This window comes from Pleurodeles waltl, chromosome 4_1, assembly GCF_031143425.1.
Source record: "Pleurodeles waltl isolate 20211129_DDA chromosome 4_1, aPleWal1.hap1.20221129, whole genome shotgun sequence".
Lineage (NCBI taxonomy): Eukaryota > Metazoa > Chordata > Amphibia > Caudata > Salamandridae > Pleurodeles > Pleurodeles waltl.
Genome location: NC_090442.1, coordinates 739,723,266 through 739,741,613, shown reverse-complemented (window position 1 = coordinate 739,741,613; position 18,348 = coordinate 739,723,266). Strand labels below are relative to the sequence as shown.

At 48.4% G+C, this 18,348-nt stretch overlaps 1 protein-coding gene across 5 annotated transcripts in view; it reads left to right on the top strand.

Annotated features, from left to right (window-relative positions):
- NRF1 (nuclear respiratory factor 1) overlaps window positions 1-18,348 on the top strand; it is a 667,443-nt gene that overhangs the window by 64,226 nt on the left and 584,869 nt on the right. For all 5 annotated transcript variants that reach the window (XM_069229342.1, XM_069229339.1, XM_069229343.1 and 2 more), the window contains exon 2: window positions 3,570-3,818. In XM_069229342.1, the coding sequence (XP_069085443.1) occupies window positions 3,602-3,818 (217 nt within the window). In that variant the 5' untranslated portion in view covers window positions 3,570-3,601. The remainder of the gene's footprint in view (window positions 1-3,569; window positions 3,819-18,348) is intronic.

Genomic DNA, 18,348 nt, shown 5'->3' with positions numbered 1-18,348 from the left:
GAAACCTTGTTGCCCTTGACCCCAAACAGTATGTCCCAGGCGTCAGGCGATAGGAATTCTACATCCCTGTGTGTGCGCACTCCAAAAGTGAATTTTTTAAATACATTTTTTATCTTTTATCAGTCTGCTCCAGTTTTGGAATTTAGAACCAAGATAACTTAGTCAGGTAGGTGTAGACTTGTAAACGGGTCAAACAGTCGCAAAACAAAATTCCTATAATATTTCTTCAATTCAACCATAACTGGAAGAGTTGATGCACATCTGAAACATAAATGTGTGATGTGTGCTTCCATCATGTAACACAGTTAAGAGTGTCATATTTGCCTGGTCACTATCATGCGTTGTAAGTACTGGAACGTTTTATGGTCATCAAAATTAATAGTCCTGCTGTACTATTCATGCCGCATTGCTATTGTAAAGTTCTTTATTTAAGGAGTCTTAGTTTCCTTGTAACATGGCCCTGTTTAAATGTTAAATCAAACATTATTATATACTCTTACGTCTAATAGACCCCCCCCCCCGCCTTGCTCCCTGCCATGTTTCGCACCTTTGCGACATATGGTACCCATTCTGAGTACACTATAAATTGAACAAATCCATACTCTACTCAGACCATTTGACCGAAACAGATTGTCGACGTGATGGTTTTAAATACCTGGGAATCTATGCAGTCCTTAACCGTGTTAGAAGCCTGTAGATAATATTGGCAGGGTCATAGCAGATTTTCAAGCAGATGCAAAACAGTGGAAAGTACTTCCCCTTGTGCTCCTGGGCAGAGCAGTCCCATTTAAGATGATCACCCTCCCAAATGTCTTTATATACTGCAAAATACTTGACATAAGCTGTCTTACGACCTAGTCACCATCGTTGGCTGAGCTTAGACAGCTCCTGTGGAATGTGAAACATCTTAAAATAAGTCTACTGACACTGCAACAAAATGTTTACAATTGAGGTCTTGCTCTACCTGATCTTAGAGCATACTATTGGGCTACACACCTGATGGTCCTCAGTAATTGGGGTTGTGAGGCGGGAGATCATCCTACCTATGCATTGGACAGGGCCCAATTTGAAAAGCACTCTTATTGGCACTATTTTTAAAGGGGGGGCGCTGTGAGTGGGACACTGGCTGCCTGCTACGCAGGTGACTATTGAGGTGTGGCATAGAGCCACTAAATGTATAGAGTGGGCAGATAAAATCACGAGGGGAACCCTGTTATGGGTGGGCAAGAAATTGTTGGGAATAGGAAAACTGCAAGGCTTTCATGGATGGGATAACATAGGTATCTCCAAGGTAGGAGACTTACTGGTGAGAGGAGATCTTATACCCTTCCCATCGATTCAATGAGAATTACAGCTCCTAGACACGCAACACTTTTAACTATCTTAAACTGCAACATTCTTGGAGAGCGGAAACCATTCCGGATGGCCTCCCGGAATACTCTTCCCCTAGAAGGCAGGGTACTGATGGGAGGAATACCTGCAAAAGCAGTATTGACCATATATAAAACTCTCAATAACGATATGCTTCACACCCTACAAAAACTTGGGCTTAACTGGGAGGCAGATGTTGGTGATTTGGAGGAGGTAGATTGGGAGGTTGCACTCATGTTTCCTAGAGAAGTGGTCATTAAGGCTTCATCCAGTTCAATTCACTTAATAGAATTTATTATGATAGAGTACGCCTCTGTAGGATAGGACAAGCTACCTCTCCCCACTGTCCGCCCTGCAATGCCCAGGGCAGGAATTTCTACCACGATCATTGGAATTGCTCAGTGGTAGGTTCATACTGGTGAATAGTACTGGCTGAGCAGGGCAAGATACTTGAGACCGTAATCCCAGCAGACCCCAAATATGTGTGATTAGGGATCCCTAATGACATTGGTCTACCTCGTATGTAAGTGTTATGTAACGTTGGATTGGTAACAGCCAAGAGAGATCTGGTGAAATACTGGGGGGCACCTGAGATACCAACCCTGGTGGAATTGAAGCGAGGGATGGATTAATTTATGACAGTGGAAAGAGTGGTCTCTGACAGCAGAGGCTGCCCATGTAAATTTCAGAAATTATGGGATGCCTGGATTAATTATTATGACTGACCCAAGACCAGATTATAACTCTCAGCAAGATGACTGTGTAAACTTCATGCTACCTAAATGTGTGTAATGTTAAGTAAATGTAAGCTTATTTGGTGATACCCAATTGATCTCTGTCCTCCACAAGATTTAGTTGCGGATTGGGTTTCGTGCTCTCTCTGCTTCAGTGTTGGAATGCTGTACATAAAATAAATGTTTTGTTTCTTTTCAAAATCTAATACATTTCTTTAAAAAAATGTTATATCAAACATTAGATTACTATATTGGAGATATTCCCATTGTCTGATGAAATGTTTACTATACGTGGCAAATACGTTACCAGCTTTCTGCAAAGCGAAATATAAATGTGACAGAAAATAGTCAGTTGTATCAATTTTGAATGGACTGATGTTTCTGATAATGGGAGGGGGGTATATTAATGGATTTTGATCCTAATTTAGGGCTATTATCAGTCTAAACAAAGATACTTTGGTCCTGCATGTTCTTTAAATTGAAGATTATGAATTTGTTCATATACAGTTGTTCCGTTTTCTATAAATGCAAGTTTGTTGTAATGCTTAGAAGTTGTGAACCTGGAAAGGGGGGTAAATTAAAAAAAAAAAGCATTTGCAATGCAATTGGTCTCGCGTTTACTGTAGTTAGCGCTATTAGCATTGTAAATTCCTAACTGGACTTTTCTTGCGACATAAATTGAAAATTCAAAGTAAAACAGTTGACATAAGCAAGCCGATTCAAAGAGCCACGGCTGCTATGGGCATGAGCGCGAAGGAGAGACATAAAAGGAAAAAATGTTTGCTCGCATTCAAACGTATCAGCAAACGTGCAAATGTCTATGTAACAGGGTCGGTGTCCTAGGCAGTTTCAAAACTGCCCCAAGAAGGGACAAACGTAAAGCATTTACCAATGATGATAAAGTATTTTCGAAAGGCTAGCCCATGAACGAGTAAAAGTGGTGGGCATGGTTTAAAGCCCAAATAGATACCAGCACGTCAGAAAAGCAGCACTTGCGTGCTGCTGTGTCCAACCTAAAAAAAACAGGGTTTCACTTCATACAAAAGCCCCAAGAGACAACATAGATTACAGTCAAAATTGCGGTTTATTGTTCACAAACGGATAATTAACATACCAGTGTAACTCTATTATAGTGACACAATTTCAGGGGTAAGCAATGGATGGTAATAAAACATAAACATGAAGAAGAGCTTTGTGCACTTTGAAGAGGAACGTTTGACTGTCATCATTCCTAAAGAATATCCAGAATTAGCCCTTTGGAAGACAGTGTTGTCAAATGTCCTGAAACCTTTTTCAGTACTCCAGTTTGCACACTCCATGCTACAGATTAGTGGCAATTTCAGGTATAATACTGCTGTATTCAAATATTTCCCCCATCGTCTTATTTCTCATCTTCCCATTAATTGTGTTTTAAGTGATGTGACTTCTCTGATTTTCATGCACGTTTCTTTGTCCCTTTTGTAGGCTCTACGTATTCACTTCCATATTAGTCATTCATGGAGGACCACGACCAGTCTGATCACATGGACACCATTGAAGCTCACGCAGTGGCCCAGCAGGTCCAGCAGGTTCATGTGGCTACATACACTGATCACAGCATGATGAGTGCAGACGAAGACTCCGTATCTTCGCCTGAGGACACCTCTTACGATGACTCTGACATTCTTAACTCTACAGCAGCAGATGAGGTCACTGCTCACTTGGCTGCAGCTGGTCAGTGGTGGTAACCTGTATAATTGTTTTCGGGAAGATGAAATGTGGTTGTGGTGTATTTAACCATTTCTGTGCCATGAGGTGGGATGGGCATAGTTTTGTGTTTGTTATCCGTGATTTAGCTTTGCTCATTTTTGTCTCCTTTGTGTTACATAAATAAGCTCTCTGCTAATGGGTATTGTTATCACTATTGAAAGCTTCTTATTTTTTCAACTAGCATACGTTTATAATTTAATTGCCAAGATTTTCTGAAAATATATTTTATTTGCCTAATTGAATACTTTGTATTTTACACCACTCTAGGACATGCACTGTGGATGTTTCACTAATTCCTAACGTCAAACCACCATATAGTTTACTTACTTTTATTGACCGCCCAATACCTGAAGCACCATACAGCAAATTCCCACTTTATGGCCATTATATTGCAACTGTGCTTGAATGACGGCCAATTAACCATAACACTGTATCCAGATAAAGAAAAATGATGCAATATCGAATGGTTGCACAGTAAGTCACCTCTGGGTGAATGAAAGGTACACTTCTTGACATGCAGCTTGTAGGCTTTGCTATGTACTCTTGGAGAGGGCAGAATATTCTTTCTTTGCCCTCTCATATGTAATTGAAACAGAAAATCCTCTATCTGGATTAGTCTTCAATGGGAGATGCACAAGGATACACGCTACCAAGAGGTGCATGGACTCTGGGAGACAGATGAAAAATGGTTCGTTCTAAGTATATCTGTGATTGCGGTGCTGTTGAAGTATTTGTCTGGGTGCTGTTGAAGTATTTGTCTGGGAAGTAAGTCTCTGGATGTGAGGAGTCGCTTCATCTTTTATTATGAGAAGAGGCTATTGGAAAGACTTTTTAATTCACCCGTGCTATCTTGATCGACTGGCCTGCTGTAAATGTTTATTTAAAAAATATATTTTTATTGAACAGCAAAACAGCCATTGTACAATAGAGCAAGCGACAAACTGCCCATTGATTAACTGCCTCCCAGAGACCCATCTCTGTAAATAGCAGGTTGCAAGGATACACACACACACCGATCAAGCAACCCCCCTCAGTCTGACAATCTGGTGCTGTCAATGTCCTGACCGCCCCTGCCCGCACACAGCCAACCAAGAGTCATCCCGTGGATCTATATGCCCCCACCCACCCCAGATTTTCTCCCATTTCTTGGGACATCCCATGCTGTCATATTAATTTTTCAAAAACAGATAGACGGAATGCAGAGCAAATCCAACATTCACCCCCAGTCACAGATCTGGGTTGAATTTTTCAGTTTATTTGCTTGCCATGCAGTTACAGTTTGGACCCAGTCGTATGCAACTCAGTCTTGACACTGTTCCTCATGGGAACAGTCCAGCCTGAACTGCCAGGCCAGGTCCTCCCTGGACCAGAAACAAGCATCCTGGGACCGTGTAGGAAGTTGGCTCTGTATGTACTATTTCAAAATAAAAATAGCATGCAGAGAGTCCAAGGGTTCCCCTTAGAGGTAAGATAGTGGCAAAAAGAGAACATTCTAATGCTCTATTTTGTGGTAGTGTGGTCGAGCAGTAGGCTTATCAGAGGGTAGTGTTAAGCATTTGTTGTACACACACAGGCAATAAATGAGGAACACACACTCAGAGACAATTCCAGGCCAATAGGTTTTTGTATAGAAAAATATATTTTCTTAGTTTATTTTAAGAACCACAGGTTCAAGATTCACAAACCATACTTTAAATGAAAGGTACTTCACTTAGGGACTTTAGAAACTTTGAATTAGCAAAATAGCATATACAGTTTTCACACAAATGGCATATAGCTATTTAAAAACTAGACACAGTGCAATTTTCAACAGTTCCTGGGGGAGGTAAGTGTTTGTTAGTTTGGCAGGTAAGTAAACCACCTACGGGGTTCAAAGTTGGGTCCAAGGTTGCCCACCGTTGGGGGTTCAGGGCCACCCCAGAGTTACCACACAAGCAGCTCAGGGCCGGTTAGGTGCAGAGGTCAAAGTGGTGCCCAAAACGCATAGGCTTCAATGGAGAAGGGGGTGCCCCGGTTCTAGTCTGCCAGCAGGTAAGTACCCAAGTCTTCGGAGGGCAGACCAGGGGGGTTTTGTAGGGCACCGGGGGGGGGACTACGACACACAAGTCAGCACAAAAAGTGCACCCTCAGCGGCACGGGGGCGGCCGGGTGCAGTGTGCAAACAGGCGTCGGGTTTGCAATGGAGTTCAATTGGAGATCAAGGGGTCTCTTCAGTGATGCAGGCAGGCAAGGTGGGGGCTCCTCGGGGTAGCCACCACCTGGGGGTCGCTCCTGCACTGGAGGTCGGATCCTTCAGGTCCTGGGGGCTGCGGATGCAGTGTCTTTACCAGGTGTCTGGTCTTTGAAGCAGGCAGTCCCGGTCAGGGGGAGCCTCGGGATTCCCTCTGCAGGCGTCGCTGTGGGGGCTCAGGGGGGTCAACTCTGGCTACTCACGGTCTCATAGTCGCCGGGGAGTCCTCCCTGTGGTGTTTGTTCTCCACAAGTCGAGCCGGGGGCGTCTGGTGCAGAGTGCAAAGTCTCACGCTACCGGCGGGAAACGTGTGTTGTTTCAAAGTTGCTTCTTTGTTGCAAAGTTGCAGTCTTTGTGGAACAGAGCCGCTGTCCTGAGGAGTTCTTGGTCCTTCTAGATGCAGGTTAGTCCTCTGAGGCTTCAGAGGTCGCTGGACTCTGTAGAACGCGTCGCTTGAGCAGTGTCTTTAGAAGTGGGGAGACAGGCCGGTAGAGCTGGGGCCAAAGCAGTTGGTGTCTCAGTCTTCTCTGCAGGTTTTTCAGCTCAGCAGTCCTTCTTCGTCTTAGGTTGCAGGAATCTATCTTGCTGTGTTCTGGGAGCCCCTAAATACTCCATTTAGGGCTGTGTTTAGGTCTGGGGGGTTAGTAGCCAATGGCTACTAGCCCTGAGGGTGGCTACACCCTCTTTGTGCCTCCTCCCTGAGGGGAGGGGGGCACATTCCGATCCCTATTGGGGGAATCCTCCATCTGCAAGATGGAGGATTTCTAAAAGTCAGTCACCTCAGCTCAGGACACCTTAGGGGCTGTCCTGACTGGCCAGTGACTCCTCCTTGTTTTTCTCATTATCTCCCACGGCCTTGCCGCCTAAAGGGGGGCCGTGGCCGGAGGGGGCGGGCAACTCCACTAGCTGGAGTGCCCTGGGGTGCTGTAACAAAGGGGGTGGGCCTTTGAGGCTCACCGCCAGGTGTTACAGTTCCTGCAGGGGGAGGTGAGAAGCACCTCAACCCAGTACAGGCTTTGTTACTAGCCACAGAGTGACAAAGGCACTCTCCCCATGTGGGCAGCAACATGTCTGGTGTGTGGGAGGCTGCTAAAACTAGTCGGCCCACACTGGTAGTCGGTTAAGGTTTCAGGGGGCACCTCTAAGGTGCCCTCTGGGGTGTATGTTACAATAAAATATACACTGGCATCAGTGTGCATTTATTGTGCTTAGAAGTTTGATACCAAACTTCACAGTTTTCAGTGTAGCCATTATGGTGCTGTGGAGTTTGTGCATGACAGACTCCCAGACCATATACTCTTATGGCTACCCTGCACTTACAATGTCTAAGGTTTTGCTTAGACACTGTAGGGGCATAGTGCTCGTGCACTTATGCCCTCACCTATGGTATAGTGCACCCTGCCTTAGGGCTGTAAGGCCTGCTAGAGGGGTGACTTATCTTTACCTGTAGGCAGTGTGAGGTTGGCATGGCACCCTGAGGGGAGTACCATGTCGACTTAGTCTTTTTATCCCCACAAGCACACACAAGCTAGCAAGTAGTGTGTCTGTGCTGAGTGAGGGGTCCCCATGGTGGCATAAGACATGCTGCAGCCCTCAGCGCCGTTGAACTCTGGGACCTCCTGGACTCCACAGCACCGGACGTCGCCTTCATCACGGAGACCTGGATGAACGCCTCCTCTGCTCCAGACATCGCCACCGCCATCCCCGAAGGCTACAAGATCTCCAGAAAAGACCGCACCAACCAAGTAGGAGGAGGTATAGCCATCGTCTTCAAAGACTCCATCAGCGTCACCACCTCCACCGAAGACACCCCTCTCGCCGCTGAACACCTGCATTTTCAGATACGCACCGACCCGAGGACCACCCTCAAAGGATCCCTCGTCTACCGTCCTCCCGGACCACGCGCCCCTTTCAGCGACGCCATCGCCGACTTCATCTCCCCGCACGCCCTCGCCTCACCGGACTACATCCTCCTAGGCGACCTCAACTTCCATCTGGAACAAAACAACGACCCCAACACCACCACCCTGCTCGCCAACCTCGCCAACCTCGGCCTCAAACAACTGGTGAACACCGCCACCCACATCGCCGGACACACGCTCAACCCTATCTTCTCCGCCAGCAAACACGTCTTCTTCAGCCACACCTCCGCCCTACACTGGACCGACCACAGCTGTGTCCACTTCACATTCTGACGCGAGACCCGCCACCTCCGCACTCAACCCATCCCTCGTCGACAGTGGAACAAGATCCCTGAAGAGCAACTCCTCTCCGCACTTGCTGCCAACCAACCCACCCTCACCACCGACCCCAACGACGCAGCCCTCAACCTCACAAACTGGATCTCCAACTGCGCAGACAGCCTTGCTCCCCTCAAACGCACGCATCGACAGACCAACTCCAAAAAACCTCTCTGGTTCTCTGACACCCTCAAAGAATCTAAGAAAACTTGTCGCGCCCTTGAGAAAGCCTGGCGCAAGGACCACACCGCTGACAACATGACCGCCCTCAAGAACGCTACCCGCGAACACCACCACCTGATCCGCGCTGCCAAAAGGAACTTTTTCACCGACAGACTGGACAAAAACAGCCACAACAGCAGAGAACTCTTCAGCATCGTCAAGGAGTTCTCCAACCCCAGCGCCAACGCCGTCACGCCCTCACAGGATTTGTGCGAATCCCTCGCCACTTTCTTCCATCGCAAGATCAGCGACCTCCACGACAGCTTCGGACACCAGACCCAACCAAACACCACCGAACCCGCATCCCCGGCCATCACCCTCAACAACTGGACCCACATCAACGCGGAAGAAACCAAATCCATCATGAACTCTATCCACTCCGGCGCCCCTTCGTACCCCTGCCCGCACTTCATCTTTAACAAAGCCGACGACATCATCGCCCCGCACCTCCAGACCGTCATCAATTCTTCTTTTTCTTCTGCTACCTTCCCCGAATGCTGGAAACACGCCGAAGTCAACGCCCTACTAAAGAAACCTACGGCTCACCCGAGCGACCTGAAAAACTTCCGCCCCATCTCTCTTCTGCCTTTCCCAGCCAAAGTAATAGAGAAGACCATCAACAAACAGCTGACCACCTTCCTGGAAGACAACAACCTGCTCGACCCCTCACAAACCGGATTCCGAACCAACCACAGCACTGAAACCGCCCTCATCTCAGACGACATCAGAACCCCGATGGACAACGGTGAAACAGTCGCCCTCATTCTTCTCGACCTCTCGGCTGCCTTCGACACCGTCTGTCACCGCACCCTAATCACCCGCCTCCGCTCCACCGGAATCCAAGGCCAGGCCCTGGACTGGATCGCCTCCTTCCTCGCAAACCGTTCCCAAAGAGTTTACCTCCCTCCGTTTCGCTCACAACCCACCCGAGATCATCTGCGGCGTACCTCAAGGCTCATCGCTCAGCCCAACACTCTTCAATGTCTACATGAGCCCCCTCGCCAACATCGTACGCAAGCATGACATCATCACCTCCTACGCCGACGACACCCAACTTATACTCTCGCTCACCAAGGACCCCGCCAGCGCCAAGACCAACCTACAAGAGGGTATGAAGGACGTTGCAGATTGGATGAGGCTCAGCCGCCTAAAGCTGAACTCTGAAAAAACGGAAGTCCTCATCCTCTGCAACACCCCGTCCGCCTGGGACGACTCCTGGTGGCCCACGGCCCTCGGCACCGCACCGACCCCCACAGACCACGCCCGCAACCTCGGCTTCATCTTGGACCCTCTTCTCACCATGACCAAGCAAGTCAACGCCGTGTCCTCCGCCTGCTTCCTCACCCTCCGCATGCTCCGCAAGATCTTCCGCTGGATCCCAGCCGACACCAGAAAAACCGTGACCCACGCCCTCGTCACGAGCCGCCTGGACTACGGCAACACCCTCTACGCCGGGACCACAGCCAAACTCCAAAATCGCCTGCAACGCATTCAAAACGTCTCGGCCAGCCTCATCCTCGACGTACCCCGCAGCAGCCACATCTCCGCACACCTGAGACACCTGCATTGGCTCCCAGTCAGCAAAAGGATCACCTTCCGACTTCTCACCCACGCACACAAAGCCCTCCACGACAAGGGACCGGAATACCTCAACAGACGCCTCAGCTTCTACGTCCCCACCCGCCTCCTCCGCTCCTCTGGCCTCGCACTCGCTGCTGTCCCTCGCATCCGCCGCTCCACGGCGGGTGGAATGTCCTTCTCCTTCCTGGCATCCAAGACCTGGAACTCCCTCCCCACCAGCCTCAGGACCACCCAGGACCACTCCGCTTTCCGGAGACTCCTAAAGACCTGGCTGTTCGAGCAGCGATAACCCCCCTTTTTCCCCTAGCGCCTTGAGACCCGCACGGGTGAGTAGCGCGCTTTATAAATGTTAATGATTTGATTTGATTTGAGTTAGAGACCTTCCCTGGCATCAGGGCCCTTGGTACCAGAGGTACCAGTTACAAGGGACTTACCTGGATGCCAGGGTGTGCCAATTGTGGAAACAAAAGTACAGGTTAGGGAAAGAACACTGGTGCTGGGGCCTGATTAGCAGGCCTCAGCACACTTTCAAATCATAACTTGGCATCAGCAAAGACAAAAAGTCACGGGGTAACCATGCCAAGGAGGCATTTCCTTACACAACCCCCACCTCTCCCCCCCCAAATGAAAGAGGATGAGACTAACCTTTCCCAAGAGAGTCTTCATTTTCTAAGTGGAAGAACCTGGAAAGGCCAACTGCATTGGCATGGGCAGTCCCAGGTCTGTGTTCCACTATAAAGTCTATTCCCTGTAGGGAGATGGACCACCTCAACAGTTTTGGATTTTCACCTTTCATTTGCATCCTTCATCTGAGAGGTTTGTGGTCAGTCTGAACTACAAAGTGAGTACCAAAGAGGTATGGTCTCATCTTCTTCAGGGACCAAACCACAGCAAAGGCCTCCCTCTCAATGGCACTCCAACGCTGCTCCCTGGGGAGTAACCTCCTGCTAATGAAAGCAACAGGCTGGTCAAGGCCATCACCATTTGTTTGGGACAAAACTGCCCCTATTCCATGTTCAGAGGCTTCAGTCTGCACAATGAACTGCTTGGAGTAATCTGGAGCTTTGAGAACTGGTGCTGTGCACATTGCTTGTTTCAGGGTGTCAAAGGCCTGTTGGCATTCTACAGTCCAGTTTACTTTCTTGGGCATTTTCTTGGAGGTAAGTTCTGTGAGGGCCATATCCCTTCACAAACCTCCTGTAGTATCCAGTCAAGCCAAGGAATGCCCTGACTTGAGTCTGGGTTTTTGGAGCTGCCCAGTCCAGAATGGTCTGGATCTTGGGTTGCAGTGGCTGAACTTGGCCTCCACCTACAAGGTGTCCCAAGTAAACCACAGTTCCCTGCCCTATCTGGCATTTTGGATGCCTTGATAGAGAGGCCTGCTGCTTGCAGAGCCTTCAAAACCTTCTTCAGGTAGACCAGGTGATCCTGCCAGCTGGAGCTAAAGACAGCAATATCGTCAAGATAAGCTGCTCTAAAGGACTCCAAGCCAGCAAGGACTTGATTCACCAACCTTTGGAAGGTGGCAGGGGCATTCTTTAAACCAAAAGGCATAACAGTAAACTGACAATGCCCATCAGGTGTGGAGAATGCTGTCTTTTCTTTTGCTCCTGGTGCCATTTTGATTTGCCAGTACCCTGCTGTCAAGTCAAAGGTACTTAAGTATCTGGCAGCACCCAGTTTGTCTATCAATTCATCTGCCCTTGGAATGGGATGGGCATCTGTCTTGGTGACAGAATTAAGTCCTCTGTAGTCCACACAAAACCTCACCTCTCTTTCCATCTTTGGTGTGAGGTTTGGGGACTAAGACCACTGGGCTAGCCCAGGGGCTGTCAGAGTGCTCAATGACTCCCAATTCCAGCATCTTGTGGACTTCCACTTTGATGCTTTCCTTAACTTGGTCAGACTGAATTTTTTTTTTTTGACAGGCATGCTGTCTCCTGTGTCCACATCATGGGTACACAGGTGTGTCTGACCAGGGGTTAGGGAAAAGAGCTCAGCAAACTGTTGTAGGACCTTCCTACAGTCAGATTGCTGTTGGCCAGAGAGGGTGTCTGAATAGATCACTCCATCAACTGAGCCATCTTTTGGGTCTGTGGAGAGGAGATCAGGGAGAGGTGCACTCTCAGCTTCCTGGTCCTCATCTGTTACCATCAACAGATTCACATCTGCCCTGTCATGGAAGAGCTTGAGGCGGTTCACATGGATCACCCTTTTGGGGGTCCTGCTAGTGCCTAGGTCCACCAGGTAGGTGACCTGACTCTTCTTTTCTAGCACTGGGGTCGGTCCCCCCACTCAGCCTCGTAACAGTCCCACATTTCAATCTGAGTGTCATCGCCACCTGCGCGATTCCACAGGGTTTCTAGAATAAAGCAGGGGTCCAGCCCGCATTCAAGAGGAGGGCGACGGTGCAAATATTACGGGCCGGGAGGGGGGATATTAGCAGCGCTCCGTGTCTCCAAGGGCCACCGCTTGCCAGTGCGTTGCAGCCCCCCAAAGGTGTATCTGGGCCATTCCCACATGGTGTGTTACAGTATTTATATTGATTCATGTCATATTTTGTGCATATCAATAAACATCTATGATAGTGTTTTTAAATTTTACTACTGAAAAGACCGATTATGTCTTTTACTTGTTATTTTAGGGAGGGCGTTCGTCATTTTTATTTTCTGCGGCAGTGATAAACGAGTTCCAAGTGTCTAGGCCTTTGATCAGAATGCCTTTGTCCAATAGGTTCTTTAGTGTCTGCGCTTCTGCTTTAGCCCATCGGATCAGTTCCTCCCGCCTTTGGGCGACACTGGGAGCGCACAGTGCTTTCCAGTGCATGGCTATAAGGCACCTGTACAGCACCAATGCCAGGGCAATACATTGATATGTTCGTTTGCGTTTTTTGGGACAGGGTCCTCTGCCTAGTAGGCATAAGTTAGGTCTGGGGGAATAATGTAGTATCTGTCCACTCTGCAAGTAAAGATATTATGTCGATCCATGTGTTTCTAATTGGGAGGCATTCCCATGTCATGTGATAGAAAGTGGCCTCGTCTGTGCCGCATCTGGGGCATTTCTGTGGCGATAGGGGGAACATGCGCGTAATGCGATGCGGTGAAAGGTATGTCTGGTGCACGTAGTTAAACTGCGTGTACCGGAAGCGGGGATTGCGAGACACTTCGTAAGTCATTTTCATAGCCTGTTCCCATGAGTTTAGTGTTAGGGGTTCAGGTAACACGCCATCCCATCTATTTTTTGCCTGTTCCTGCTTGTGTTCGGACAGGGTTACTAGGATGTTGTGTATATTTGAAATGCTTGTTGGGACTGTGATGTTCCCCAACAACTCATGGAGCAGGGGGGAAACATCAGGTTCCGAATTGCCGTTCTTCCACCAAATTCGCATCATCTGTCGCACTGCTCCTTAAGCTATGAATCCGCCTTGCCCTAACGCATATTTATCAGCTAGTGCTTCATATGTTTGGAGTTGTCCGTCTTGGTAGATGTCCCCAAGTGTGTGTATGCCTCTGCTTACCCATGTGTTTAGACCCACCCTGGTCGCTATTTTCGCCAGTGTCGGTTGAGCCAGCTGTGGGATCTTCGGGGAGTATTGTGGGTTTTTGTCGCGCAACAATGCATATTGGCCCCAAGCCCAGTGTGCAGTAGTCAGCAGTATATTATGTGTGTGTTTGGGGTCGACGCGGTTCATGAGATATTGTATGACCTCAGTTCCGGCGAGGTCCAGTAACACCCTCTGTGTTTCCGCGCCAGTGGGGTTTCCAACCCAATTAGATACCCATTGTATTTGGGCCGCTGCATAATAGGCTTCGAATTTGGGGGCCCCCAGTTCCCCCCAGTTTAAGCGGTTGAAGCACTTTAAGCAACGCAACACGTCTGCGGCCATTGACCCATATTAGATCCGTTAGTAAGCTGTTCATTTGTTTGAAAAAGGAGCCGGGCAATACCAGTGGCAGTGCCATGAAGAAATAAAGGAGGCGTGGTAATACTATCATCTTTGCTATGGCTACTCTGCCCATTGGAGACAGTGGGAGCGAGCACCAGAAGGGCAGGGAGCCCCTTGTTGATCTAATCACTTGGCCGAGATTACCATCTCTTAGATCACGATTATCATGGTATATATTTATGCCCAGATATTTAAATGTAGTGTAGCACCATTTCAAATCACCTGGGGTTGAGGGTGTTCTAGATAACTCAGGAACCGGGCGCATAGGGAATATGCACGATTTTGCCCAGTTCACCATTAGCCCTGCGACCGACCCAAATTTTTGCAGGAGATCCAGAAGGCCCGGCAGGGCTGTAGCGTGATCGCGTAGGAAAATCAATGCATCATCTGCATATAAGTATACTATCTGATGTATTCGGCCATCCAAAATTCCCCATGCTGGGGCCATTGTGCGTAAACGGGCGGCCAGTGGTTCGATAGCTAGTGCAAATAAGAGCGGGGATAGTGGGCATCCCTGTCTGGTACCTCTTTCTATGTTAAATGATTCAGAGATCGTGTCCCCTGTCTTGACCCTAGCCGTTGGGCTAGAGTATAACACTTTCACCCAGCCAATATATGTTTGCCCAAAGCCCATACGGCAAAGTGTCTCTATTAGGAATGGCCATCCCAGCGTATCAAACGATTTTTCTATGTCCAGTGACACCGCCACTTGGTGTCCTTCGTCTTCAGGAGAATTCCCCATCAGGCGCAGTAAATTCCTGATGTTACTAAACGTGCTGCGACCAGGGATGAAGCCCGATTGGTCTTGGTGGACCAATTCTGAAACACAGGGAAGCAGACGGTTGGCCAGTATTTTGCCTAAAAGTTCGCAATCTGTGTTTAGCAACGATAATGGCCTGTACGAGCGTACGTCCAATGGGTCACGGCCTGCTTTCGGCAGTATGGCTATCAGCGCCTCGCGGCACGTGCCAGGGAGCTGGCCCAGTTTTAGAGCTTCCTTTAACATTGTTAGAAATGGGGTTAATGTCTGGGATGAAAATGTGCTGTAGTATTCAATGGGTATACCATTGCTGCCGGGTGCCTTGCCATGTGTTAATTGCTGCAGAGCTTGTTGGATTTCCGTTTTGTCTATTGGTTTATCTAGCTCTGTGGCCTGTATGGCTGTAAAGCGGTTCAGGGTGATACCGCTGAAGAAGTCCTTTAATTGGGCGTTGGTGGGTGGAAGACGTGCCTGGTACAACGAGCTGTAGTACTCCCTGAAAGCGTTGTTTATCTCCGCCTGTGTATTTACTATCAATCCTGTCTCTAGCCGAATGGCTCCTATGGGAGGATTTCGGCGCTCATTGGTTATGAGCCATGCCAGTAATTTACCGGATCTGTCGCCTTCCGCATGTGTGCGGGCCATGTAATGCCGGTAGTCGAAATGTCTGAGTCGGTTATCCGTCTCTGTCCATTTGGAGCGTATCTTAGTGAGCTGCGCTTGTGTTGTCGTGCCTTTTGCAAATTCGCGTTCGGATGAGTGGATTTCTTGTTCTAATTTTCGGAGCTCGCTTGTGAGTGTTTGACGTACTCCTACTGTCTTGGATATACATACCCCCCTTCTAACTGTCTTGTGTGCATCCCATTCAATAGCCCTAGAGCTAGTTGTCCCGTCATTTAACGTGAAGTATGTTGAGATGTGCGTGGCTATGTCATCCCTGAAGGGGGGGTCTTGTAATAATTGGGTCTGTAGTCGCCAGGTTGGGATACAAGAGCGAGGTTTGCTCCATTTCAATTGTACTATAAGTGGGCTGTGATCAGAAATTACTTTGGCAGAGTAGTCGGCGCTCATAATTTTATGTGTTAGGTTCTGCGAGGTGAGGATGAGGTCAATTCGGGTGTGTAATAAATCTACTGGGGAATAATAGGAGTATTCTCTTTCATGTGGGTGCATATGCCTCCATATATCAATCAGGTGTCGTTCCTCCATCCATAAGCCCAACGTCTGGGAATTTTTCATTGTTGGAGCGGCTACTAGTGGGGGGTGTGATCTATCCTTATCTATATGGGGGACACAATTCATGTCCCCTCCCCATATACAAGGTGTGGTTAGGGCATTTGTTAATTGCGATATCTTTATTTGTAGGAATTTACCTTGTTTAATGTTCGGAACATATAATCCGTTTATCACGAGCTCCTCCCCATCTAACAGTCCTTTCAGTTGTACAAACCTACCGTCCTTATCCTTTATGCTTTGTTGTACTGTGTAGGGGACACCCGGGGCAATCCAGATCAGTACGCCCCTGGCGAATCAGGAATCACCAGCGCTATGTATTGACCCTGTCCAGCACTTTTCTAACCAAGCGACGTCTGCGGGAGTAATGTGTGTTTCCTGGAGTATTACTATGTGTATATGGTGGCGTTTTAGGTGCGCGTGTATCCTATTGCGTTTATTTATTCCGGCCATGCCTTTCACATTCCAAGTTATTATATTATATGTGGGCTCCTTTTTTATTGTGTTTTGAGGTTTCATGAGGAGCTATTTGAGCGGTTCCTGTTGTACCCATTTATGTTCCCCAGGCCCTCCTGCGGCGACCCCGCCACCCCCCACAACCCCCCGGCCCGGCCACCTCCCCCACCCTTCCACCAGCCACCCGCGTGCCGTAGAGAAAGAAGAAAGCCCGTAGTGGGTTTGAAATAGAGAAGAAAACAGAGAAATATAACAACTAAAAGGATATTCGGACAATGTCCGTGTGTTAAACAAAGTGGCACAACCGGTGCCTAAAGTAGCATCCAGGGGAGTCAGTTCCATTCGGATTCCGTTCGGCTGGTGGGGGACGTGGATTAATCGAGGTCGGGCCCTTGGGTGGCCCAACTACAGGATGATTCACTGCCTCTGCTATCTCGCGTGTATTGGTACTGTGATCGGAGATTCAGTCAGTGTACTCAGTGTGAGTAACAACTTCTTCCTCTCCGATGTCCATCATAAACCCCGGCGAAGAGTCACCAAGGCAGGGGGATTGTTCCGCTCCGGTAGCCACAGCGCCCAGCGGCAGCGCCGCAGGCACCCGCCATAAACAACTATAGTTCGTCTGCCGTATGCGGGGTGAGTTCCGGGCCCGCCAGCAACGGGGATGTGGATGGGCTTGAGTCTCCCCCATGTGAAGCGGTGTCATTGGTATCCGTTTCGCTTCTAGTATCTAACATAGCGCGAGCAAATTAATTAGTATCTTTTAAGATTTGTGCTTAATCCATCGCCATTTGTGCCTTTGTGGGACGGGAAGAGGTTTTAGGTTTTAGGTTTTTTTCTTTTTTTTGGAGGTGGCGGTAGTCCATTCTTCCGTTTGTGTACCTTCCTTGGTAGGGTCAGCCAATCCTTTAGCGTGGATCCATGTCCATGCATCTTCAGGTGTTGGAAACATTAGGATTTTCTCATCCATGACTATGCGCAGGCGTGCTGGGAACATGAGAGAGTAAGAGATATCATTTTCTCGTAGTAGTCGTTTGATCTGGACATAGGCACCTCTCCTACGCTGTACCTCCAACGTGTAATCTGGGTAGGCCGTTACTCTGCTGTTTTCCAGATTAATCTGGTTAGATGTTCTGAAGTATTGAAGGGCCAAATCTCTGTCCCTGTAGTTTAAAAAATTCGCTATTAGCGGGCGAGGAGGTGCTCCAGGGCGTGGTGGTCTGTTCGGGATTCTGTGTGCCCTTTCTATCACTGGAGTTGTGGCTGGGTCTTGTATTTTGAGTGTGTTTTTCAGCCAGGTCTCTAAGAAGGCCTCTGCTTTGGGGGATTCAATTCGCTCTGGAATGCCGAGGAATCTGATGTTGTTACGTCTGGATCTCCCTTCAGCATCTTCAGCTCTGCGTTACAATTGAGCAATGTCCAGTTCCATTTGTTGCATTTTAGATCTCATGTCGACTACTTCTGGTTGGACCATTTTTAGTGTTGTTTCGGTGTCATGTACCCTTTCTGTTAATTTGCGATGGTCAGCGCGCAACAACGAGACCTCCAGTACCGCGGCGTTAATTTTCCCTTCCAGTGATGTTTTAGTATCCATTATTGCTTGCATGATTTTATCAAACTGGAGGGATTGCGCACGTAATGTTTTGTTCAGCTGGAGAAGTGTGGTTGATTGCATGTCTACCTGGCCAGGTAGCGAGGGGGGGGGGGGGTTTCCATCTCCCATTGTCCCCGTTTTGGGGTGTTTGGGTTTAACCATGTTCTTCCTGTTGGTCCGGTTTGTTCTTTCTATTGTAATTAATCGCCGGGCAGTCGCCGGGGATATCCGT